The sequence below is a fragment of the Athene noctua genome, chromosome 2, assembly GCF_965140245.1.
Source record: "Athene noctua chromosome 2, bAthNoc1.hap1.1, whole genome shotgun sequence".
NCBI classification, from domain to species: domain Eukaryota; kingdom Metazoa; phylum Chordata; class Aves; order Strigiformes; family Strigidae; genus Athene; species Athene noctua.
Window position 1 is genome coordinate 58,455,645 of NC_134038.1, and position 25,247 is coordinate 58,480,891.

At 39.8% G+C, this 25,247-nt stretch overlaps 1 protein-coding gene across 4 annotated transcripts in view; it reads right to left on the bottom strand.

Annotated features, from left to right (window-relative positions):
- PTPN2 (protein tyrosine phosphatase non-receptor type 2) overlaps positions 1-22,429 on the bottom strand; it is a 36,049-nt gene extending 13,620 nt beyond the window's left edge. For 2 of the 4 annotated variants that reach the window (XM_074899278.1, XM_074899276.1), the window contains exons 1-7: positions 22,230-22,429; positions 18,857-18,947; positions 11,263-11,363; positions 10,551-10,649; positions 9,240-9,377; positions 1,786-1,995; positions 224-382 (exon numbers count right to left, since the gene is read on the bottom strand). In XM_074899278.1, the coding sequence (XP_074755379.1) occupies positions 224-382; positions 1,786-1,995; positions 9,240-9,377; positions 10,551-10,649; positions 11,263-11,363; positions 18,857-18,947; positions 22,230-22,415 (984 nt within the window). In that variant the 5' untranslated portion in view covers positions 22,416-22,429. Of the gene's footprint in view, positions 1-223; positions 383-1,785; positions 1,996-8,446; positions 8,506-9,177; positions 9,194-9,239; positions 9,378-10,550; positions 10,650-11,262; positions 11,364-17,495; positions 17,614-18,856; positions 18,948-22,229 lie in introns of those variants that run through there. The other 2 variants (XM_074899277.1, XM_074899279.1) reach the window with 2 other exon arrangements.
- Between the last annotated feature and the right edge of the window lie 2,818 nt (positions 22,430-25,247).

Below are 25,247 nucleotides of genomic sequence, written 5' to 3' on the forward strand. Positions count from 1 at the left end.
GTTATTTTTTTTGTTTTATTTAAAAGCGGACAAATCCATAGTATTAAAAGTTTAGGTGATAGAAGGCGCTGATCAGATACCCTCCAACACCTAGGCATCCACAGAAAAAGGTGCATTATTTAAATCCCACAAAGTTACATGTTTTAAAATAGTTTGGAGCTCATTCTTAACAACTGTTAGCAGTCTACTGTTTCTGTTTAAATACACGGAACTAAGCATTTACCTGTATAGTTGAATCCCCCATTATAAATTTTGCTCCTTCTATTACAGCCATATATGAAAATCTTAGTTGATCAGGAGTCTGAATAAGTCCCATCCGATATTTTCTCATATCCAGTAATACCTTCTTAATATCTACAGAAAATGGGTCTTTCTTCTCCATCTGTAAAGAAAATTACATCAAAAGCATCATTGCTAGTGATAGAGACAACATATAAAAAATAATTACAAGTTAAAATGAGTCATAAAACTAAATCTAAAAATTTATTTATTCATATTACATTTCCACTAATATATGAAATTAACATATCAAATGATATTTGAATTGTTTTTACAGGAAAAAATTTAACCATCTAATGAAAGCTTGTTATGAAAAAAATCAATGATCATGTATTAACTAAATAAATCAGTACCCTAATATCAAGTCTTCAAATTGAGAAATTTAGATATGCTTGGTTTTATTCAGGGATGTATACGTACTTTGGAATAGGACTGTAAGACTCAGAACCATAAAGCTGAATGGAACAGCAATTTGGAATGGATGATTGTGGCACAAGTTTCCTTATTTAACGCAGAACCCCTAATCTGAGCAATGCACACACTTGTCCCCACACTACATTCATGGGCTGTTTTTAACCACACACCTGCACTTCTTGCAATGTTCACTTTAATTCATCTAATATTAAAGCATACTTACATCAAAATATACACCTATGTTTTTCAAAATGCAGAAAATACTGAAGAAGAAAATAAAAAATAATTTGAGAGGACCTAACCAAACCAGAAGATAAATGTCTTATAATTTAAATAAATCCTATTTCACTTAACCCTGTGCTGTAGTTTTCCCTATTACCAAGCACAGCCAAAAACAAAGATCTGTGTCTGGACTTTAAAATAAAAAAAAAAAAAACCCACAAAGATTTAAAGTATTATTTAATATTTAGAAGTTCACTCAAGTCATGAGAAATTATAGATGATGCAGTTCACCAAGTAAGCAAAAAACCTACTCATCTATGTGGTACTGCAACTGGCTACCAAGCCCCACCTCCCAGAGGGCAGCACAGCTAGGGAAACTGCCCCATCCTCCATTACACACTGCAGGAGATCCAGGAGTATACCCAAGTTCTCATCTTAGTTCAGACACCAATTTTCTGTAACCTTAAGAAAAGGGGCCTGGCAGACCTGCAAGATATCCCATGTTCAGAGAAAAAGGCTTATATATTCACAAGCCTAACTTCAAGCTCATATTAAAAAAAAAAAATCTCAGTCTTTCCTAAGTACATCTTACATAAAAGGAAAAGAATGCTTACTATTTACTTTCCAGAAAGCTGTGAAAATGTGTAATGTACTTCAAAATAGATTTGTAAATGTATTTCTAGAGCTGTGTTTTTAAACCACTGAAATACATGAAGGAAAAAAAAGCATTATATCATAATTGAAGTTTTCACTGGCATGTCATTAACTTAAATGCTTTCAAAGACTTCTGATCACAAAGCCCATACTGGGAAGAGAGGCAGGGTGTCAGAAGAAGGAAAGGGTTGACAGAGAAAATGACCAAACACTTACCAGAACAAGACAAGTGTCTACTAAAGAAAACGTGCCGGAACGTCCTATCCCTGCACTGCAGTGAACTACTGCAGGTCCGTGTTCAGGACTTAGTGAACCAGACTCTCTGACTTTAAACAGGAAGTTCAGGAATGAAGCTGGGGATTCAGGAACTCCGAAGTCTGGCCACGTTGTATAATGAAAATGAAAGATCATCCTGGACTCACCACTCTAGAAATGAAAACAAATAAACAATACAACTAGAAAGTATTCTACTTTTGTTTAGTTAGCACACATTTCTCCTATCTGAATCAATAACTATTTTCTATTTAAACTTCCCATTTCAACAAACAATCCAATAACTTGCTTCAAGTTGGATGACAATCAACCTGAATCAGTTTTTCATCCAAGTTGGTAGTTTTCCCCTTTGCAGTTACTACCATTCACATTCTTTCTTCTTCTCAAACTTTCAGTACTATATTTGGTTTGCTTTACTACTTGTTCCCAAACATTCTTCTTTTGCTACCGTTAATGAAGCTTAATGACTGACAGCAGTTATTAGACTGCTAGCATTAATAAGACTGAAAAAACTACCCGTCAGCATTGTAAACACTCTCCACTCTTGCTCAGAGCAAGTTTTAATATTGAAAGGTATTATTAGAATCTCCTTTATACAAACCACACTACTAGGAAGAGCAGGAAGCTTTATGCAAAAAGGCCTATAAGAACCCATACTGAAAGACTTCTGCTGGACATAACCATTCTTTATAAGTAATAAAGAAGGATTCCAAAACTGTGCAGTTGTTTTAGAACCATGCAGCTCCTCTCCTAACACGACCAACTAACTGCAAGTATTGAAACGACAGTAGGAGAGTATGTATAGATCCAAAAAGCTTTGATAACAAATTTGGATTGTATTTTTATGGAACTCACTTCAGACCTCCTGTTAAATGCTACTCCTTGCCACAGTGATTTTGAGACTACTTGATCACTGATTTAGCTCAGGAATTTTAGAAAGGTTCAGTTACTTTTATCCTCCCTCCATTTTATCTTATTTTCCACGTAGATTGAAACCTACACAAACCTCCAAAAAGTTGGAACACAAGATTTAAAATATCAACATATTCCAGGAAAGCTATTTTTCTTTTTCAGCAAGAGTATAAATATAGCTATGAAATTCAAACAAATTCTACTGTTTTTCATCTGCTCAGTCTGTTTCAACTTCTTATGAGAGACAACTTACGAAACTCCTTTGTGAAACAAAAATAATCCAGTTCATGGTTACCACAGTAACAAAAATACTCTCCCATTTTGTCTTTTGCCTTCAACGCCTGATACTGCGAGACTGCCAATACTTTCACAGAAAAGTGGATATTAACATGACTCAAGCTACTCTCAAATGTACAGTTATCTTCCAGGAATATTTGTCTCTCGGCTAAGAGCTCAACAAGGACAACAGAGTCTGATCCATCATACTGGGAAAATGAGTACACAGTAAGATTTCAAGGGGGGGGGGGGGGGGGGGGGGGGAAATCTACCGAGACCTAAATTGTATAAATACACTGAGATTTCCTTGTATTTGTCTGAAGCAAAGCATTTTAAAAAGCTTGCATTTTCAACTGAGATCTTCTTACTGGTCTTCTGTACCTAGTTTTTCAACTAGTGAGTTAACTCACTAATCAACTGAAATGACCCATTTGTTTAAAAATCATAAAGAAGGTATTTTTTAAAGAAAAATCTAGAAATTATAGAATTTTAAGTAAGATAACACTCTTCAGCAATTTCCTCTAAGACAAACTCCTTTAAGACAAATAACTCATCGATTTACAAATAAAATTAAAAAGAAAACTGAAGAGATGAGCTAAATGCACATACTAGGTAAAGCGAAGGTTAAAGTTATTGCTTGTGAATCTAGATGAACCTTAGAAGTGATAATGGATACAGTCTCCCTCAGGATTCTTAAACAGCATTCCAGATGAAAGCCTCCCTTATACCTAAAGGCGGCAAAAATGCCCTTATCTATAGAAAACAAAGGTGACCTGTAGGCTATTTGGTTTGGGTTGGTGTTTTTGGTTGTTTTTTTTTTCAGATCCCATACTTTAACAAGCACTACCATCCTCTTCCTAAAAACAAAAGTAGTGCTTCAAGCACATGGTCAAGTGTCACCCTGCTCATACATTAATCTGAAAATAAGTATTTCTAAAGGAGAGAGTTAACAGTGCTGTTGTACATCTCATCCAGCTCTCATCCACAGAATTATTTTTTTCTCCTCCACATGCTGTACGAAGGCTTTATCCATCCCACAGTTTTCCTTCATTTCAGCTCATTTCAAAAATACCTAGTCTCTTCATCTTTCTTCATGGGTCCCATTTCAGTGCACCGGAACTGGCTGGTCTTCTTTGAACTAGCAGTTCCTAATCATACAGCCAAATCCCATTTGAGTATTTCAAACCTCCCACATTTTCTCTCTTGAACAGAATGGCTCTTTCAAGTGGTGCTTGGCAGTCAAGCTGCACAGCTGAAATACTGTCTTTGTGTGAATATCTGTACCACCCTTTCTTAAAGAACTCCCCTGTCACTGAGCCATGCACCACAGCTATCACTTACGTGAAGTGATGCAGAACTGTAACAAAAAAACATTGGGGCTCACTAAAAATGCACAACTGTTGATGGAGAGAAATTCAATTTTAAATAACAACTGATTTTATTGAAAAGATTATCAGGAAACTAGATATTTTTTTAAAAGAAAAAAGCTGGACTTCAAGACTCAGGCAGTAATATAAACTGTATATATCTTATACACAAGGAACACATTTCTGCATGATAACTGAAGACCAGCTTATTCTATGGGCATTTCAAAATATTCTTGCAAGATTTATTCTCTAAGACTAGTCACCAAAAAAACTCATTTTAAAAATCCTTGAATAATCATGGGACATTTAAACAACTTTTCAAGAAAATGAATCAAACCATTCTAGTGAAAGTTTCACGAACTACTGAGGTAAGCTTTTGGTAAATAACCAACATAGCCAAAACAGATAAACTCAGAAAGTTACCACCACACTGCACAGTTCTCCACTGACTGCTGGCAACACTAACAGCATAATAAAAGGATGATCAAACCACAAGCCATGCTCCAGGTTACAAGCAGACACTGACATGAGGACTTCTGCAGAATAACATAATGCCACTAGATGAACTTTCATCAAAACAAGCCCTTGTCGTAACCTTTTTACGGTGACTATTCAATCACTCAAAACAAAAAAGGTTTAAAAATCTCAGAGCTTTAGGTTGTTCAGTCACCCAAGAGTATGAACATCAATGAAATACTACCAAAAGGCTCAAAGGAAGTTGACGCCTTCAGTGTCAAGTAGAACAGGTGAAGACAGAAAAACGCTGGTCTGTCAAACTTCACAGACTCTTTATAAAAACCTTCATTTCATAGTTTGAAATGGTCTAACATAAAAAGGTGTAAAATATACCTACAACCCCATAATGGTCTTGTATTTAATGACAATGCCTTAAGTGCATTAACAACTAATTTGATCATATAAAAATGAGAAGGCATGCTGAGATTCAAAATCTTAAATCAACTTTTACCACAACCTCTTCTATTTATTCATTCTAGTGCCTGGCAAAATTATTTTTAAAATGTACACAAAAATGACAATGAGGATAACGGGGCCAAATAATTCTCACAAACATTATGGGGTTTTTTTAATAATTAGTGTAAGTTATTAAACGTGGTAATAGTTATGCCTATTGAATCTGCAAAACACTTGACATTCAAGAGAGTCTGGGTTCTCCTTTCCTGTTAGACACCAATATCTTCCCTAACAATTCAGTCCTATTTCTGTGGCCATGAAGACCAAAATTAATCCCTGTTCAGTGTGACAAAGTGGTATGAGGACATCCCTCCCACAAGTTTAAAAGCTAGTGTATGCCATGTTTCAGAAATCCCTTCAAAACACTCCAGGAATTACATACATATACACATCCATATACAAAGATACAACTAGATCCCAGAACATCGCCTGCCATTGGACTGCTTGCCTCCACAAACTAGAAGATCTTCTCAGTATGTTTAAAATGTTGGACACTGTAAACTAGGAGCAAAGCAGATCTCATCCTCTTGCACTACACTGACTCTTCCTGGTTCATCCACAGGATCAGACAGTGAGGGCCAATAAACAGTCTTGTGTCACCTTAATCTGACAGCAATGGCCACACAGAGGCTTGGTACTATGTCAAAAATTCATTTTGTTAAAGGGATTTTCTAAATATTTGCTATTTGCAGAGGACTCAAGATTCCACTTGAGGTTTATTAATGGGTCCTTACTCTAAAGTAACATACCACCAGTGTCACATCAAATCTAGTTCTAATTTCTTCTGGTCCTTTCTCCTCCAGCAAATATTTTCTTTGTGAACCTCTCCTTCGGCCGCTTTATTCTTATTTCTAGGAACTCAGTCTGAGATACATTCATCAAGGTTCCTCCAGCAATTTCAATTCCTTTCCACTGCCCCATTTCCTCACCCAGTCAACCCCTCGTTTCCCTCAAGTACTGATGGTCATTTGCCCTTCCATAGCTTCCCTGAATTCTCCAGTACCACCAACCTACTAGGGTTTTGTTTATAAGCGTTAATTGTGTGTCACATTGTATCTTTCCCCAGGCTATGTGGGTTGCCACATCAGCAATTACTGAAAACGAAAGTTTTCTTTCTCTTAAGACCAGTACTCACACTTGTGACAAGAAAAGCTGAAAGCAGCAAAGAATAATATGAAAGTACATATTCAGCACAAAGTGGAGTCTTCCAGAAGTTATCTGTCAATATCTAACAATTCTCCCATAATATTGTCACAAAACTTAGCAACCCCAGCCAGTAAGGTTATTTTACAGATTTAACAAAACGCTCTCATAAACACTTATCACTTCTCCAGTATACTGGGAGCCTTTGATTCAAATCACAGATATGCAATAGCTTCACATATAAATGATTAAGAATTTGTAACATGAGCACAGTATTTCCCTTCTACCCTTATTTTCCAGCAGAGGCAAGGGTTTGTGGCAGCCTTCACAGTCAATCTTTCCTCAAGGAGCATTCTGAGCCTCAGCAATTACAGCAGAAAGCAGCCATTAACTTTCAGAAAAGCTGACAACTGACACAAAACGATGGAGAATACACAATGAACCATGATGGAAAGGCAGTTTCAAATTTCTATATTCTAAAATGCAGACTGGGTCAGGCAAAAAATAAGGAAATTCCACAATAATCACTAGCAAGGCAAAAGCACATTAGAAGTATTTTCAAAACTTTTGGAAGAACACCAATAAACACCATCTCCTCTCCAAGGCTTTATTGGACTACACTAGCTTTAACAGCAAAAACAAATGTTTGCCTAGAACAAATCAAACCACCAAACGCCTTGATCTAATCCTAAAAACCAAACGTTCCCTCCCCTCCCCCCTTCTAATTTCTTTTTAACAAAACTACCAACAAAAACAACCAAATATTCCGAGATTGCTTCACTGGTAACAACATTAAACAAGCACTTTACTCTTCATACGTATGTATTTTGCTTATGTATTAGAGAGATTTGTTGCAGTAACACAGACTTACTTGAGTTCAGAATGGTTGCAGAATAAAGGCAATTCTAGTTCTATTTTCAAGGAACTACTAAAATTTCTTAACTATTCTTGGAATTCAGAGTATATTTTGTTCATGAGTCATCTTATATTCCAGGCGTCAAGTGGCTAAAGGTCTTACTATGCCTCCACCAAAGTCCCCTCCAGAGTAACTTGTATAAACATAGTGAAGCTCACATTTCAAGTTACTTTGAGTACTCAGTTCCCACAAGTTTTATGGTTTAATTATCAAAATCTTACAGAGGGCTGCACTTAACATTCACAGTATTATTCTGGAAACTATGCAGTTTTTCTGTTTGAGTAACCAAGTAGGTTCTATTGCTTGTAGCTGTTTTATGTAAAAAAATATTGTTTGGAGTTAATATTTGTGGAGGCTTATAGGAGTACTAGGGCACTAAAATAAAAATTCAACACAGTAAGTTTGCTAAGTATTTGTGAAACTGATTTACATGACATACAAGAAACTCTGTACAGTGCCGACAGGCCTGTGTTACCAGTCCAAAGCAAACCCAGAAATTTAAGTGCTCAGTAGATCCAACTCAAAAGCCTGCTGTCATGTATGTTGTGCTGTTCAAGGGATCTCTGCCTTTTGCAGCTAATGTTATGTCCAAACATACACATATCATGGAAACTGCATACTTTGAAAATAGGAAGTTTAAGATCAGGGACCAACATCAGCCAGGCAATTCCACGAAAAAGCCTTTTCAGTTGTTTGGAAAACCTGCCTCAGCTTTCCAAAAGGAGTTATTCCTTCTCAGGAACTAGCTTGCAAGCACTAGTCCTCTTTTCTTTGCTTTTGCTGTCAATAAACAAACAACTAAATAGAAATTCTTCTGGTCAGTAGGACAGAATTTCATAAAGCTCTTATATTGAATAGACCAAGGAACAACATGCCAAGTTTTATCATGTTGATCTCGTGAGGGAGGTTTCAAAGTAACAAACATTATCTCGAAGTACCATTAATAGTTACTATAAATTCAAATTATTCTGACCAAATATATTGGTTTAGTTGTATAAAACAACATGCAAAGGAACACCTTCAAGCTTTCCTTTTCCAAATCCACTGACAAGACCACCTTGAATAAAACTTGCCATACTAGCATTTTCAATTAATATAAGGCAAGGTTTATAGGGAGAGAGAATATCTTACAAGACATAGCTGGAACAAACAGACAAGCTCTTCAATCCTGTCTTCAGCTCTGAAACAGAAGCAGCAAATTCCAACCCAAGCTCAGGCCAGGAACAATTTTTTTGAGCTTAACTTGATTAAATTGTCAAAGTGCTTAATTTTTAAGAGAAAAGGATGGTTGGTCCTGTGGAGCAAAACGGGAGGTAAGCAAGAGGAGATAAGTTACCTATCCACAGGTGGTAATCACCCCTCCCCCCAAAAACTTAAGATAGTTGGACTGAATTACATGGAAAACTAAAGTTCCATTAAAAAACAGTAATTACTGAGTCTGATTTCTGACATTCAGAAGAAATCAGACTCTTAAACTCCTAGGTTCTTCCTTTTAGGGTATTTCTTACAGGTCCTCTTAGAATCACCACTACCATCAACATGTAACAATTCAGCATGTTAAGGTACTGCCAAATGGAAAATACAAGTATAAAAATGCTGAAGCTGTTACCTGTTTTAATGTATAGATTAACTCAGGTCTAACTCACTTGCTTATATGCCATACATACATTTCAACATGATCAGAAGCACAGTGCATTAAAATTTTCAGTCTAAAAGCTCAAACAAACCTGTAGTGACAATATGCTAAACAGTTTTTCATTATATACTTAGACCCAGGAATATATGAGCTACACAGACTGAGAAAAGCTTACGTTGATATTTTCTAATTGCAGTAGATGTACTGTGTAATAGGATTTGACGTCTTCAGATACTAGCCTCACACGGAAACCTGTTTCACTGAATGTCATAACTTCCTCTTCTTTTGTTGGCCAGTATTGTGCACACTTCACCTAATTTATTTTGTAGAAAAAAAAAAAAAAAAAAGAAAAAAAAAAGAGAAGAAAAAAAGAAGGAGGAAAAAAGAAAGTAAGTTAAGTATACTAGTATCTTGGGCTTTGCATGAGCAGGTTCTGAGATCCCATTATACAATACAGTAAACTCAAGTACCTGCTCCCAGTCTGGGGAATTCTCAAAGTCGATCATGTTTACGGCCAAGTTAGTACAACTGTTTTACTGGCTATTACGCATAGCTGATTTCTCTCTTTATGCTTTCTTTCATCACAGGGCTAGCATCTTTTCCCATATATCTTAACCGTTCTACCTCTACCCTCTCCAGTTCTCTACAACGAACAGAGATCTTTACTCAGTTATTTCAACAACACTTCCCCCCTCCATTTCTGATGTGCACACCTACACATTTACGTAGCCGATGTAACAAATCCAGTTTTACCAAGCTTTCCTGAACACTGGAAGATTCTAGTGAACAAAAGAACAAGCAATGCAAAACTGTTCCCCATCCTGTATTCCCCTTGCCCTGCACTCAAACCTTCTGAAGGAGAATTTTTGCATAAGAAAATAAGTGACTAGTCAAATCTCTTTCACTAACAAATCTACTCTGAAGAAAAACCATAAACCTCAAATGACACACATTTATAATTAAAATCTAGTGATTTTAGACACATTAGCAGAAAAACTACTTCATAACAGAAGATTCATGCACTCTGCAGGTATACCACCAGCTGTAAAGAATCAAAAATAACTAGATGAATTTGACAGTTGCAGAACAGCAGCTTGTCTTCATTGTTACAAACAAGATAACTACATAACAAATATACTGCTCTGTTAGATTTAGAAGAAATAATCTAAAGATACTTTAATTCAAACTTGTTTTCCCACCTTCCATTTTTTCTAGAGCATTTTACACTGCTTCTACTCCACCTTATCTCTGTCTGCACATCCTCCTTCTCAGGATGTTACTTTCACCTTTCTAGATGTATATTTATTACAGAATGTTTTAACCAAACCAATTTTTGTGTCTTAGCTCCATCACTTTCATGTTATATTAAATACATGTTATGCTGTATATCAGTGAGAAAGTGTTAGTCCGTTCAACAATCAAATATTGTCCAACTGTATTAAAATGATGTGGCTTACTTTACAGCTTTAGGCCTAGTATTACTTACCGATTCTTTTTCAACAGTTCTGTTCAGCATAACAACTGCTTTGGTTTGCTGTTGCCACACCATTAGCCAGAAATGACAACATGTATTAGGTAGTGGACCCTGTGTAGTAAAGAAAAAAAAAATGGGTGTGAGAACATACAGGCAAAGCAGTGTTTGAACACAGTTAATAGTTCACCGTGTGGAACAGGAAAAAGTCTTCCTCTGAAAAGTTTAAACAAATTATTAATAAAATTATAGGAATGACAAGCAAGAAAGTAAATACACTGCACAGATCATTCCAGTACTTAAGTGTTTTGTTTTTTCTAAAAACCAAACAACAAAACAGAAAGAACTCAGGGAAGGGATGTTTCAGTTTGGGCATCAATACTATTGTGCTGTTAAAAGAAAAGCTACTGCAGGCACGCTCAAAAAGCACAAGATGAAATAAGGGGTAGAAGTATTGTTGCAACCTATTTCCAAAAGGTCTGAAGAGAAATAAATACTTGAAACGCTTTATATGCAGTAAATTATTCATACTTAAATATTATCTTTAGCTTTTTCTTAAAATACCAAAATAATGTGTCCACAACTAGATCAAACAGGCAGCTAGTATGAGATATATATATATATATAATTCCCAGAGACAAGGAACCATCCAAATACAATTACCACTGTACAAATTCCCCTCCCTCAGATTCTCAATCCCTATAACCTAGTAACTGGTACTACTTACCTGTGTTAAAATATAGTATCTCTGGGCTTCTTCTATGACCACTAGGCTGGCATTGATATAGTCATTCTCAGTATTCTGCAGTTTTACACGACTATGATCATCTAAAATTCAAAGAAAATTAAGAATTAATGATGCATCCATCTCGATGAATACTCTCTAACAGGCAAGTTTAGGTCTGACAAGCATTAGAAATAAAGTTCTGCAGTACTAACCAAATGACAAACTATAAATATACATGAAACTAATTTCTCATGTAACTCTGATAACTGCCCGTCTCATTCTTCCCTCAGCACTCCATCAGGGTAATTTCAGGCAGCTATTAACAGAAGCTGCTCAAAAAACTGGTATACCCAGTTTTCTTTAAAAAACAACAAACAAAATAACCCTCCCACACATGCCAAAGATGCTCACCGCCATCCCTCAACAGCTGCATTTCCTTAATACAACAGCACCACAACCCACACCAGACAGCACTCTGTCCTATCACACCAGATCACTCCACTGCATGGTTTCCTTTAAGTTCAGAATTCCAAGATTTTTGGAGTTTCATGGGTTGTGGTAGAACCATGAACACAGACAGCTAGGCAAAAAATAAAAAAATCTACTTGCAATAATTCAAACCAAGATTTAATTGATTTACCTTCCCCTGTAATTTATTGTTTAATACTACACAAATCAAAAATACTAATGGAAGGGCACATGCAATAATGTACCTACTTAACAAATCTTCCAATTAAATGAAATCTAATCTAATTACAGAGTTTCAGTCTCATCATTACACAGGCAAGACAGAAGATTCCCCTATTTAGGGCAGAGGCAAGCAAAGGACTCCATGTAAAATTACACCATGTATATGAGAAAGATTATCAGACTGTCATACTGAATCACTGTAATAAAAGTTACTGCGGCTGTTTCTAGAACCTTTCAGTATCCGATTTATCACACTCTAGGAGACATTTAGGTAATGAGACTTGTTCACAGTAGGTAATCCTTCAGCCATTTATTAGAACAGTATTAAATAAACAGCATTTTTAGTTTAGAATTTGTACACAACTGCATGCCACTAAATCAGATCCAACTGACTGCAAACCCCATGAAGCCCAACTGCCCAGACTGTGTCTGAGAAGAGTAAATATAAAATAGCAAACTAAAATGAATTTAAGCGACTTCAACTCATTTCAGGAAGAGATGGAAAATATTCCATAAAAAGCTGACAGAGCTGAGAATGAATTATGCTGTAATGCCAGTTTTTAACCTATGTTCACCAGGTCTAACTCAAAAAACTCATTTGGGGTGCAGACTGATGGCACAGCTGCTGTTAAAATGTCCACTTTTCCCTGTCCCATTCCTGCACCAAAAGGCTAACCTCCTTTTGGCAAACATCTTGGGAAATTAACAAAGTCCATGAGTTTTGACAGGAGCAACTACCAAGCATCACATTCAGTGCAGCTATGATAGCTGAACTCTGATTAAGTCCCTGTATCACAGCCAGTCCCTCCAGCACAAGGCTTATCTAAGAAATTCATGAATATGACCCAGATAGACAAAAAGCTGAGGAATCAAGAAACAGTTACTGAATTAGACTCTTGCTGCTCTATGGACCACTCATGATTTTATAAATACTTTCCGTATGTTTGGAAACCTGGGAGAAGTACACTTACTAGCTCTTGATGTGCTTTTATACTCTCCCTCACCCATCTGCTATTGACAACTGTCAGAGAGGATCTTGCTGGATTCAAAGAAAGAAGTCAACAGCAAATTACTACTTTTTTTGGTTTGTTTTATTAAGGACTGAGATTTGGGTTGTTATCCTACCTCCTTTAGCTGCCAGCTTTTATATGCAGTCACATACAAATGTGCAGAGAACAGAAATACACTGAAAACCTATTTTTAATATAAAAGTATGAGAAAGTTACTGGTTTAGTCTGTTTTCATTAGCATTCCAGCTGTAAGGCAACACCATCTTGACTTTCAGGAGTCTTAAAACAATTTATGATACATCTGTATGAAGAAAAAATATTATCAAAGCCAAGACAAAGTAAAATTAAGGCACATGTGCATTTTAAAGTAAAATATACCTCCTTCTATTATTTTGTCTGGATAGGAAAGTGTTACTCTTTCCTTTCGTGTATCAATTTATCTGAAATGTTTCTACTGGAGAGAAACCAAGACCTTTGTAAATATTACATGTCATTTGCCAACAGGAAAAACTTAAGATCTTGTTATAGTAAATCACACATACCGGTACTAGTGTTCTCGGAAAGATGACGTAAGCAGGCACTGTTAACAGTTCAATCACCCAGCAGCAGCTGCTGTATTGCTGCCAGTAGGAGATAACTGCCAGGCCCTAATGAGGTTTCCTCCTGTAATCCTTACACACATTTTCAGCCTCATTTTTTCCTTCTTATACACTCTGCTTTGTAAACACGACAAATAAAATTCTGAAAGTTTTTTTAAAAGCTCCTTTAACAACTCATTCTATGCACGGACAGCCTCCCTCCTCCTCCTCCCCAACAAAACCAGAAGTGATCCTACAAACACACTGGCATACACCCCATAGGACAAAGAAAGCCACTAGAATATATTGATTTCCCTTCTTTCAAGGGAAAAGGTTCCCAAAGGACACAATGACCTAGAAGCCTCATCCAAGCCCTGGCTTGTTCTGCTGAATTAAATGAAGCAAGCCAACTTTTGACAGTGAGTTAGCTGTAACATATTTCCCATATGTAAACCATTTCCAGTTACAAAGTACTTCAGATTTATACGAATGATAAACCTATCTTAAAATCTTATCTTAAAGTTTTATCTTAAATGTTGCCATGCCCACAACAGCTAAAATACAGTACTCATTTTCTGAAGTGCTAATTCCCCTATTTCAACAAACTATGCAGCCTGAAAAGGAAGTGGAAACCTTAAAACTGCTTCTCATTCTGGCTCCTGCACTAAGAAAACTACTCCCAAAATGACCCTTTCTCAGATAAGCAGACTCTTATTACCCACTCCAAGTGAAACCCTGTCCCACTCATATCACTGACAACACTCCTCGGGTCTCAAGGTCTCTAAGACCTAGACTTCACATTACACATCAATTTACGCACTCCCTGCTAAAAAGAAAATGACATAGCCAGTTAAAACTGAGATATGAAGAATTTAGCATTTTACATCATAATGGTTCTTGCAGCTGGTTAAGGAAAGGTTTTTATTCTGAAAACAACTGTGTTTCTAGAAGTGAAACCACTGTATAACTTAAAAATTATCTTTTATCCAAGAGATCTCTCTCTCTGGCTCCCCAAACAGAGCTATTAACAACAAAGGAGGGTGAAATGCTATTTAGTGGATTAAAGAAAGTAATAAGTAAAACATGTAGCCATAAGCCATCCCAATGACCCAGCCTGACCCTTTCCCGCCTACCAGCAAATCCCCTTCTTTTCACTAATCTAAATCTAGTCTATCTGAGCTGCTAAATTATTCAAATTACAATATTCTATCACTAGACTTAGAGTCTCAAGTTTCAGAGGTAGCTTAAGGCAAAGGAAAGACAAATTGACTTTTCTCCACCCTGTCACTGGTTGTACGCAATAAATACCATCATATCAATCACGGCCTAACTCCTAACTGAAATGTATTCATATGGAAATACGTACATGTGGAGTTTGTTTATTTATACCATGTTTCTGGTAACAAGGTGTTTTAGAGAATCATTTGGTAACATCATAAAAATCATCAATGTCAGCCTCTAATATGGACGACAAGAAGGGCAGTAGGCTTATTTTGGACAGAACATCTCCCTGTTCTCAGCACATACGCTCAAAACACAGGACAAAAAAGGAACATTTTCGCGATTATTATTTATCAGCACTACATGGAAAACCACCCACATCAGCTCCAATTCTGTTCCCTGTAAAGCACAATAATCTTCACATTCCTCTCTCCCTGGTATATACTCCAGGAAAACTATACGCCAACGGTTTAAATGTCCAACACAAAGTCTAATGGGCACAGGAAGAAAACAAAACAACTACCTCTTAAGATCCTCCAACAGCAACATGATCTGTCAGGCAAAAATGTTCAGATTACCTAAGATATTGGGCGACACACCACATTACAAACGAAGGCTAAAGATAAAATTGCGTAAACCCCCCATCTACCCTCCAAAAGAAAAAAAAAAAAAAAATCCTGTCAATTTTGCCAAGGGGATTTCCTTCTTGCCTCTAAATTTGGGAACACAGTAAGCAGATCTCTAAAGGTGTTTACAGTCAACCTGAGACACTAGACTCCTCTGATGTCAGCTAAGGATAAGATTTAGAAGGAAAGTAACAACAGAAATCTTAGAGCTTCATTAAAGTTATCAATAAAAAATAATAACCTCACAAGTGATTTTCCTCTCTGAACCATGTTTTCTGAGAAATGGTTTCATCTGTCAGGAAATGACTGGCTGTCAAACCAAACCTATTTCAGATTAACTTCCTGTTTCAATAGTACTACGTAGCCAAAATATTCCTCTCCCTATTCGAGACTAATACCAAACTGTTAAGACTGCTATTTTCTTTGGCTAGGCAGTAACTCTTGAGGGCTTTTACCCAACCAAACTTATACACATCATAGCTCTTCAGCCAACAAAACTGGACACAAAAATATTTATGAAACTGGAGACAATGTGAAACTCAACTGCAATGGGTAAAGATGATTAGCCTTTCCCAGATAACTTTAATCAACTTTTACCTAGAAATATATGTAATGGACACAAACTGGTTTCAGTGTATCAGTGCTGTGTATTATGGTTGAAATGGGGAAACCCAACCTTTTTTGCATTTTTTCCTGCACTTGTAATTGACATCTTTTCTGCAAGACAGAATAATCTTTGCATTTCCTCTTGTAAACATACCACCTCAGGTTTTAGACTGGATAGATCTTAAGTTTAACCGCTAGTTCTGAAGGCCTTTGACTATAAGAGAATATTAGTATTATCACACATTTTTCATTTAAACACTATTAAAGAGCAGTAAAATTTGCAAAGTGAAGGACCAAGATGTTAAGATTGTGTAAGACTGAACTGTCTTGCATTTCCGCAACACCAGTTCCTTGCAAACATACACCATGAGTAGATGTGTTCACCATTAGATGTTCACCATGTCACGCATGGCTTTTAGTCCTGCTGCTTTGAAAATTTAGGTACTGCTATCTTGTAATGTTATTTATCATATATTCCCTTCCAGGTCTCTTTCTCCTCCCAACTCTCACCATTGTTATAGAAACAATTATGAACTGTATTTGAAAACACAGATGTAAAATTCACAGGAATTAGTTCAAACACAGTGTTTTGTTCTGTTCTCATACAGCCTTGCTGCTCCTAGTGCTCAGTTCTGCAGGCTCCCTTGGTGGCCTAATTCAAACCTTCTTTCCTTCATAAATGCTAAAAATTGAGACATGCCTCAAAGTTCACCATCTTAGTTCAGTCATCACATTATACTTCACATCAACTAGCATGTAACGACTCTAACCTTTTCCTAAGCCCAACTACTACTTCAAGATTAGATTTTATCTAACTGTCTCTGCTCTTGCACAATGCTCAGGGATTAATACAATCACATAAATAATTTCCTCCTGCCTAAATGAGCATTTCAGAAGCAGGCTTTGCCATGACCAAGGCAGAGGTGTTTGGTGTTCTTTACTGTTGTAAAAGGCATGCTATGATTAAGGAAAATTTTGAGCTCAAAAAAACTACAGGACATCAATATAAGTCACACCTTTAAGATATTAATGCAAGCATTATTAGATGCTACTTAAATAATGCAATGTATTGTTTATTTATTTTAGAAACACTCTGTTTAAGAAGAAAGGAAAATGATGAAAATGTTGAAGGTAAGCTGCCGTTCTCTTTGCAGTAGTGCCTAAGTAATGAAAAATCCATAGATGAGAGAAATGGTAAATGCATGAATACAGCTTTTGCCACACAATCTGTATAGGATATTGGACCCAGGAATAGAACTTGGGTCTCACGGATTCAAATCCAATCTCCTGCTTTGTCTTCTTCCAACCCTCATCCCAATTTAGGTATGAAACAGTGAATAAAACACGATCTACTTTACCACCAGTAAGACGCTAACGCCATGCTGTTCACGGGACAGCAAACCCGGGACACGTAAGCACCTCTGCACATATCAACAAAGGCCCAGCAAAGGCCCATCTCCCTTTGCGGAGCATACAGCGGAAGTTGTTAAGCTTTGACTCACTTGAGGTATCTTCTTCAGAGCTGTACATTTCTCAAACAGACCTTATGGGGGAATGCCACGCAGACACAGCAAAGAGGTTGCACACTGAACTCTTTTTAAGTTCCATTTCACCAGAGTGCAGTACCAAGATTCATCATTAAGCCAGACTAGATCCATGTGGTGCGAATACCCTGTGCCAGTTAGTGTTCTGGCAGCAGCCTGGTGAGCAGCACACAGCACTGCATCTGACCAACGTGACTCAACCCGAGACTCTTTCCGTGTCATTTTGAGAAGTGCTAGGCACATGCTGTTACCACAACTTTCAACTGGAAACAAGGAGTTCAGCACTTCTCCAAATCTTACAATAGGTATTCAGATTAAACTCTCAAACAAAAAGCCCCAACAGACCAGCAACCCTTCAAAAATGCTAGATCCAGTAACATGAAGGCTTTTATGAGCCTTTGGTGCTCTGGGAAACTTCATACTAAAGAACATGCAAATGTTTAACCTGTTCCAACTTCAATATTTTGTAGAAAAATTAAGACTGTACTGAATTTTTTTCCTAGTCCTTTTGAAAGTGATTTATGATAGCTTTCGCCAGCTGTAACTACATATTGGTAATCTTTTATTCACATGTTTTTTATAATGACTTTGGATTACAGTTTCTAAAGTAAACACTGTTTGAAACAAGTCCACAACACCTCAGTACCAAAGAAGCTGGTAAAAAAACCCCCATGTCTTCACCTCAGATGCAAGATCATTATGTCACAAAGATCATTTTACAGCAGTTAGTAAAATACAAAGCACTCCATAACATATCTACTCTCACTGAGAAAATTAAATAACAACTTCATACATGCATTCTTCTGAACAGACAAAAATAACAAAGTCTCAATTATTTTTTAAAGCAACAGTAGAAATCAGTGGCATTTATTCACACAATCTTATAAATGTGCAGAATCACTTAGCTCAAAAGGAAACTGTTTGTGATAGTCAAGGCTTATTAACTTCAGTGCTCAGCAGATGTTCATTTTTTAATGACAGATAAAGCAATATTAAACAAATAATTTCCTTAGGAGAAAAATATCTTTATTACTTTGCAGCTCACAAACATTTACCTATACACTAATAACTATGATTTGCAATCATCTCTCATTCACCATTCAGAACAACGGAGTTTAGCCAGTAGATTCTTCTCTCTCTTATACACATTGGTGTATGTGTTGTGAAAAACACATTCATTGTACGATACATGCCTACAGAAATAAACAAAATCCAAAACTGACCGTGACCCTGATTTATTAGCTACAGTGTTTAAAAGTAAACTGAGTAAGCAAAAAGTCCATAAAGTTTACTGCAACAATTACAGAAAAGATACTTACACGGACTAACATCTCTGTATCTGTTTCGATTTCTGTTTTCTGGATATTTTGCAACTCTATGAGGGTAGTCACTGGATTTATGTCGAATTTCCTTTAAAAGACAAAACATGCAATTTACTTATAGCCAGTAAGCTGATTAAGTTTAGTGTTCTACATATCCTATTTTAAGATTTTCAAGCTTATTGATTAATCAAGGTTATTAATAATTAACATTTTTAAACCAACCTTTACTACACCTAGTGTTATTTTCACTCAGAAAACACATGTCTTGTTCTTGGCCAAGCTGTTTCCATTTAGATCTTCCCACACTTGGCTAACACCATCAAACTAATGTAAGTACAATCTGGTAAACAACTGATGCAGCAGGAACAAAGGGGAAAAAAACCCCAGGTATTTATTGTGCCTACAGTTTACCTCAGACTTGCATGTTATCTCCCACACTAATAAGAGACTCCGTTAGAGAGAACAGCAGCGTACCACTAGCTCCTTTACACCAACGGGCAGCATAAATCCCCACAAAGGAAAATAAACTAGTTAATGATTTTATGGCTGCTGTTAACAGCCACAAGATTATTCTTGGCGATTTGACGGTTCAACCCATACAGCTGTAGTTAAACATGACCCAGTATGAAGGAACAATTCTAGACTCACAAATATCAATGTCAAATCACAGACCACTTCTCCCCAAGCATTCATACAAACCCTTCAATAATCTGCAATCAGAGGATATTCAGACACACTCATTTGCACACAATTTTAAGGAGCGCACTGTTCACATACCCTCAATGTTCACTGTTACTTTTTGCCTCTGAGTATACCTTTTCCACAACTTTAGTAAGATACACAGATTTACCTTATGTAGACAACTGAAAACACATCTACAGTGCTAGTGACGAGCAGCCTCCAATGAACTGAACTATTCCTTTGTATATCTGCTGATGCCATCTCAGCAGACATTGTACAATAGAGAATTAACAATATTTTATTTTGAATTCTTTTACTTTTAGATGATGTTGCTACATGTGATCATTGCGTCCAAAAGAGCATTTAAACTTCTTACAACTAAGCATTCTCTGTCTTCCCACTAACTCCTGTGTCTTCTCAAAATTCCTAGTCTATATATTCCCAGACAACAAAAACAGCCAAGAAGGACTTCAGTGGAAATTTAACATACATAAGGAAGATTCATATTTTAGCATTTGGTGTATGACATTACTTAAGTGCAGTGCAAACCTGTAAAAAACCTAAACCACAATATGGAGCAGCAACTGTCAAGCACCAACGCTCTACATATTTGTATAAAAAACTCTTGATCCATTAGAAAAATCTTTTTTTTTTTAAATTTGATACACCACACTGGAACTTGTCTTCTCCTCTAGTTTATATGGCTTACCAACTTTGGGAGCAACCACATGGACACTGAATAAATGCATCAAGTTCCCATGAAATGTAAATTTTGTATTACTCCATAACAGGATGCAACATATTTGGTTTTTAAAAGCACTGGCATCCTCTGCGCGGAGAAACAGACTTGTAATTTGGTCAAGAAACATTAAAATAGCTAGAAACACAACTACAGTGACTGGGGTGGGGGAAGTCTTGCTAAAAAGCATTAAACTGAAGTTAAATGACGAGTTCTAAAATCAGTTTTCCCAGCCATCCATCACAAATCAGAGAAACAAACCAGATGCCAGATGTAACATAAAACTTGCATTGAAAAAAAAAGTGAAAATTCTTATTATTTATTCAGTCATTAATTCAGATTGGATAGGAGCTCCTGGAGTCAGCATACACATTCCCGGCTTCACAGGATTTTACCACAAGTCTTGGCAAATTCATGGAAGTGATGGGCAAATATACAAAACCGGTCTCAGCAAGAACTATAAAACAACTCTAATGACCATTTTTTTTTTTTCTTCAGAGAAACTTACACTTCTCAGGGCAAGTATGTATGTTTCTTGTACAACACTGTTATAGGAAAATACCTTCCTAAACAAAAACCCAGTGTAAAAACAAGTAGTCAGTGATTACTTTCTACAACTCTGCACTATTTAAAAACATAATTTTTATTTTCTCTTTATGTTTTTATGCAAATCTATATTCTCTTTTTAATATAAAACAAGAACATTAAGTACCCTGAAAAAATCCTGAGTGTGCAAGATCTACAAAATCAGGGAAGCACAGATTACTAATACAAAAAACTTTACTAAAGAATATTTTACAGCATAGCTGTAGTAAAGTTAGGAAGTACATATACAAAGTTTAGAAGAGCTTAATACACCATTTTCTCTCCAGTTTACTTCTCCAAGTACAATTAAATGATACTGAAATTACTTGGGAAAGCCAACATGCTCTGTCTGGATATACCAGACGTAATGCATGTGTACTTTTCTACCTCATGAAAAATACTGATTGCAGAATTCTTCCCTTACAACTTGTATCTCATTAACTTAGGACACTTTATTTGTGCTATTCCCTAATTCAAGCCACAGTTCAGCTCTGTAATACCTGTCTAGAGAGTAAATATTTGAAACATTTAAATCAAATACACTGCTAAATTAGCAGACAAAAAGCATAACTGAAAAGTTATCAAGGAGAACTTTCATTTGGGGTTAGTTTTCCTGATTTATGAAAAAGAACTGTAAAATACCTACTTGCTCAAATAACTGCTCTAGTATTATAAGCTTAAAGTCTACTTTATGGAAGTGACGCAAAGACTACTGGTGCGAGTTAGTAACCTCGTTGTTTCTAAAGAAAAAGGCAGAGTAGTGTATTTTCTGAGAGGGAGCTGTGCAGACCAAGCAGGTGGAGGCAGCGGTAACAGGCGGCTGACGAGGGTGAGCGGGTGCCTGAGGAACCGCTGCGCGGCGGTTTCGGTGGCAAGCCGCGAACCCCGGGCCGATGACGAGCCTTGACCGGATCGATATTATCAGGTGTAACTTTCCCGTCTGCCTGGAAACCGCGGGGAAAACACCCTCGCCCGGCTCGGCTCAGCCTCAGGCCGCTCGCTTCAGCCCTCCGCGCCCCGCCGCCAGCACCGGCTGAGGGGCCTCGGCCGTCGCCGCGCAGGCGCAGTGCGCCGCCAGCACCCCCGCCGGCGGGCGGCGCGCATGCGCACCGGCACAGCAGGCCGCACAGCGCCTGCGCACTGCCCCCCTCCCGGGGACAAGCCGCGGCCGGCTCCCGGGAGCATGCGCGGCGTCTGTCCGCAGCTTCGCTGCGTGCACCTGAAAACGAGTCGTGGCCCAGCGACTTCCGCTCCCCGCCGAAGCGGCGCGTACCGGCGACGGGCGCTGCCGGTCGGCGGCCCTCTTCCCGTCCTCCCTCCCACCCTCCGGCTGGGGCAGAGCCGGGGCGACTCCCCGCCGCTTACCAGATAACGCGCCTGCCAGTCGTTAGCGGCATCGATCTCCTGGAACTCCTGCTCGATGGCGGAGGACATGGCGGCGGCCAGAGCGCGAGCCTGTCGGGCGGCCGGCACGCTCCCGGCACCTCGCGCGCTGCCCTCCGCACGGGAGCCGCGACCGCGCTCCGCCCCGCCGCCGCCGCGCGCGCACATACACTCGCAACGGGTCCCGCTGCCGCCGGCGCCGGGCGCATGCGCGGCCCCGCCCATCGGGGCTGCCGAGACCACGCCCCCGGGGCAGGGAAGCACCTGGGGTGGCGTCACGGGGCGGGGGGAGGCGGGCGGAGGTGGCGGGGTGGGGGCGGCGGCGGCGGCGACGGCTGCCCCCAGGGGCTCAGCGGGGCGCCTCAGCCGCCCGAGCGGCGACTTGTGCCGCTCAGCGGCTCCCGGCCGTTTGTTGCCGCAATGTCATTGAAAGGGCGAAAGGCAAGCGCCTCCAGCCAGTAGCGCGGCGCCGCCGCCGGTGAGTCCCCGGCCCGGTTCGGCGCAGTGGTGGCCGGCGTGCGGCCCGGCCCGCCTGCCTGCGCCCCGCCTGCTGCTGCTTTTTTCGCAAAAGCAGAAGTGCGAAAATACGAACGTGTCGGACAAACAAATCACGGCGAGGCTGGTCACCTCAAAAGCAGAAATGTAGCGAGGCAAAAAGCGGCAGCCCCGCGCGATTGCTTCAGAGCGAGCGAGCCCCCGAGGAAACAGCTGCGCAAACGCTCAGCAAAACTAAAGGTCACGCGGAGTTTAGCAAGGGCTGCCTTGCTCAAGCTGCGGGGAAATCTGCTTGGTGTAAAGGAGCGGTGCCCGCAGCCCGCCTCACACCTCAGCACCCGTTGCTGATTAACCAACGTGTGGCGACTTAAAAATTGCGTCGTCTTAATTAGTACCGCAAAAGAGATTAAAGCGCCGGGCTCCCCCCTCGCACTCCAGTGACAGCTCTGACGTTGGCCCAGCCACCTCCTCTCACTACGGTTCCTGTCCTGGACATAACTCCGGTCCCCCCTGCGCCCTCACGAACCGGGAGGCTTCACCGAGAACATTTTCCTCTACCCTCTCCCACACCCGAGGGGCCTCCGCCCCCCGCCGTGCCCCGGCGCTCCCCTCATCCCTCCCGCTCTGCCGCCCGTTGCCCTGAGCCCCGCCCCGCTCTGCACACCCTGGTCCGCTGGGGTGCGCTGGCCGGGCCCCCCCGCGCCCCCTCAGCCACGGACCCCCTCAGAGTGCCCCGTCGCCAGGCCCCACCGGGCCCCCCTCACAGTGCCCCATCACCGGCCCCCCCCGGGGCCCCTTAGCCCCGGGCCCCCTCAGAGAGCCCCGTCACCGCACCACAGCCCCCGCGATGACAGTCCTGCGTGTGGCTGCACTGCCACCGCACTGCCCTGTGTGCTGTCACCCAGGGCCTGCGCATCCGCTGATGCCGCAGGGCTGGGCCTCGGGTGACTTTGGAGAACAAATTTAGACATGTGACGTGAGGAGGAAGGGTCAGCAGCGCGAGGAGCTCACACCGTTCGTTGGCACGCTGATACAATTCTGTCAGTAAGCTGCTGCTGAGGTAGCGTGCTGGCCACCAGGAAAGCGGCGCAGTGAGAAGGCCACGGGAGCACAGTGAGCCAGGGACGATGCCTGGCACGAGCGCTGTCCACATCACACCCTAAGGCCCAAAGTTGTGGGCTGGAGAAATGTGGCCACAGTGCTGCGTCAGCTGAGTTCACGCTCTCCTCCGCCATGGTGTTTTATAGCAAACGGTGACAAGGGTCACTCAGCATGATGCAAGAAATATATGTGTGGTCACACAGGTAAGGCAAATATTTTTGGAACAGACTTCTGGTTCTGACATCCAAATACCTGTGGTCAGTTGTTGCATTTCCTTCCTGTCCGCGGGCTGCAGGGCAGTACAGCGCTCTAAATCCTCTGGCTGATGCGCTCCCTCAAGTCCTGTAATGACAGTTGGTATCTTGTATGCCAGGGGACTGCGTGATGCACCTCTGAAGCATAGCTGATGGGATGGTATACATCAGCAAGTTCATAGCATGTTTTTCCAGGTAACTCAAGGAAATGTTGCGTAATATTTTCTTGAACTGGGGGTTCAAACTTTGATATAGGGAGTAGCTTTTCTGGATTTGTCTGTCTGCAAGACTGAGAGAGGCCACCTCTGTAGTTTTGCAAGTGTCCTCCAGGTAATCAATGTGCTGCTATGTGTGATCAGTTATGAAATAAGTAAGACAACATTTGTGAATTATGTTTATGGTTTAGGAGTGCAGAGAATCTAAGCACCCATCCTCAAGGTAATGATTCTCTTTCATTTAAAATATGTTTCTTTGAATTCATGTTTCAATGTACAAAAAGTGTTCTCAACCTCAGAAAACTGATCTCGCACAGGCTGGGTGTGAGAAAGTAGAGAGATACATATAAACTCTCTAAATAACAAATTTTAATAAAGAAATTAAAATACACAGTTTCCTCACCGATTTTGGTCTTCAGTAGGCTTTTCTCTGGATGTGAACTTGCTGGCTTATCTGTATTTGTAGCAGTTGTTATTTAAGACTTTTTTACCCCTCCCTGAAGCTACCTGTAGGTCACATAGCGATGCCCATGAAGCCATCTGACATGGATCGCAGCTACAGGAGGCCCAGTCAGTCTTGTCAGTCCAGGCAACAGAGTGATGCTGCTCAATGACACATGACTTTTTATTTTAGTGCAAAGGCCAGGGAAGACTTGGAGGTCACTGCCCATGGAGTGTGAGATGGTTGTGCTTGAGTCCAAGGACAGCTCTGTCAGCTATGGAGCACCTTGTATATATTGGCTGCACGAGCCATTGAGACACTGGTGCGTTTTGAGAAGGACAGAGAAGAAATTGTAGTTTTGATATATAAACCCAGGAACATGTATTCTGCTCTTCTAGCCAGCAGTGGTCGTGCATATGTGCTTGTCATTGCTTGTGGTATTCAGGGATGCAGTTCATATTGGGAAAGCAATGTAATTGTGCTCTTAGGAGAG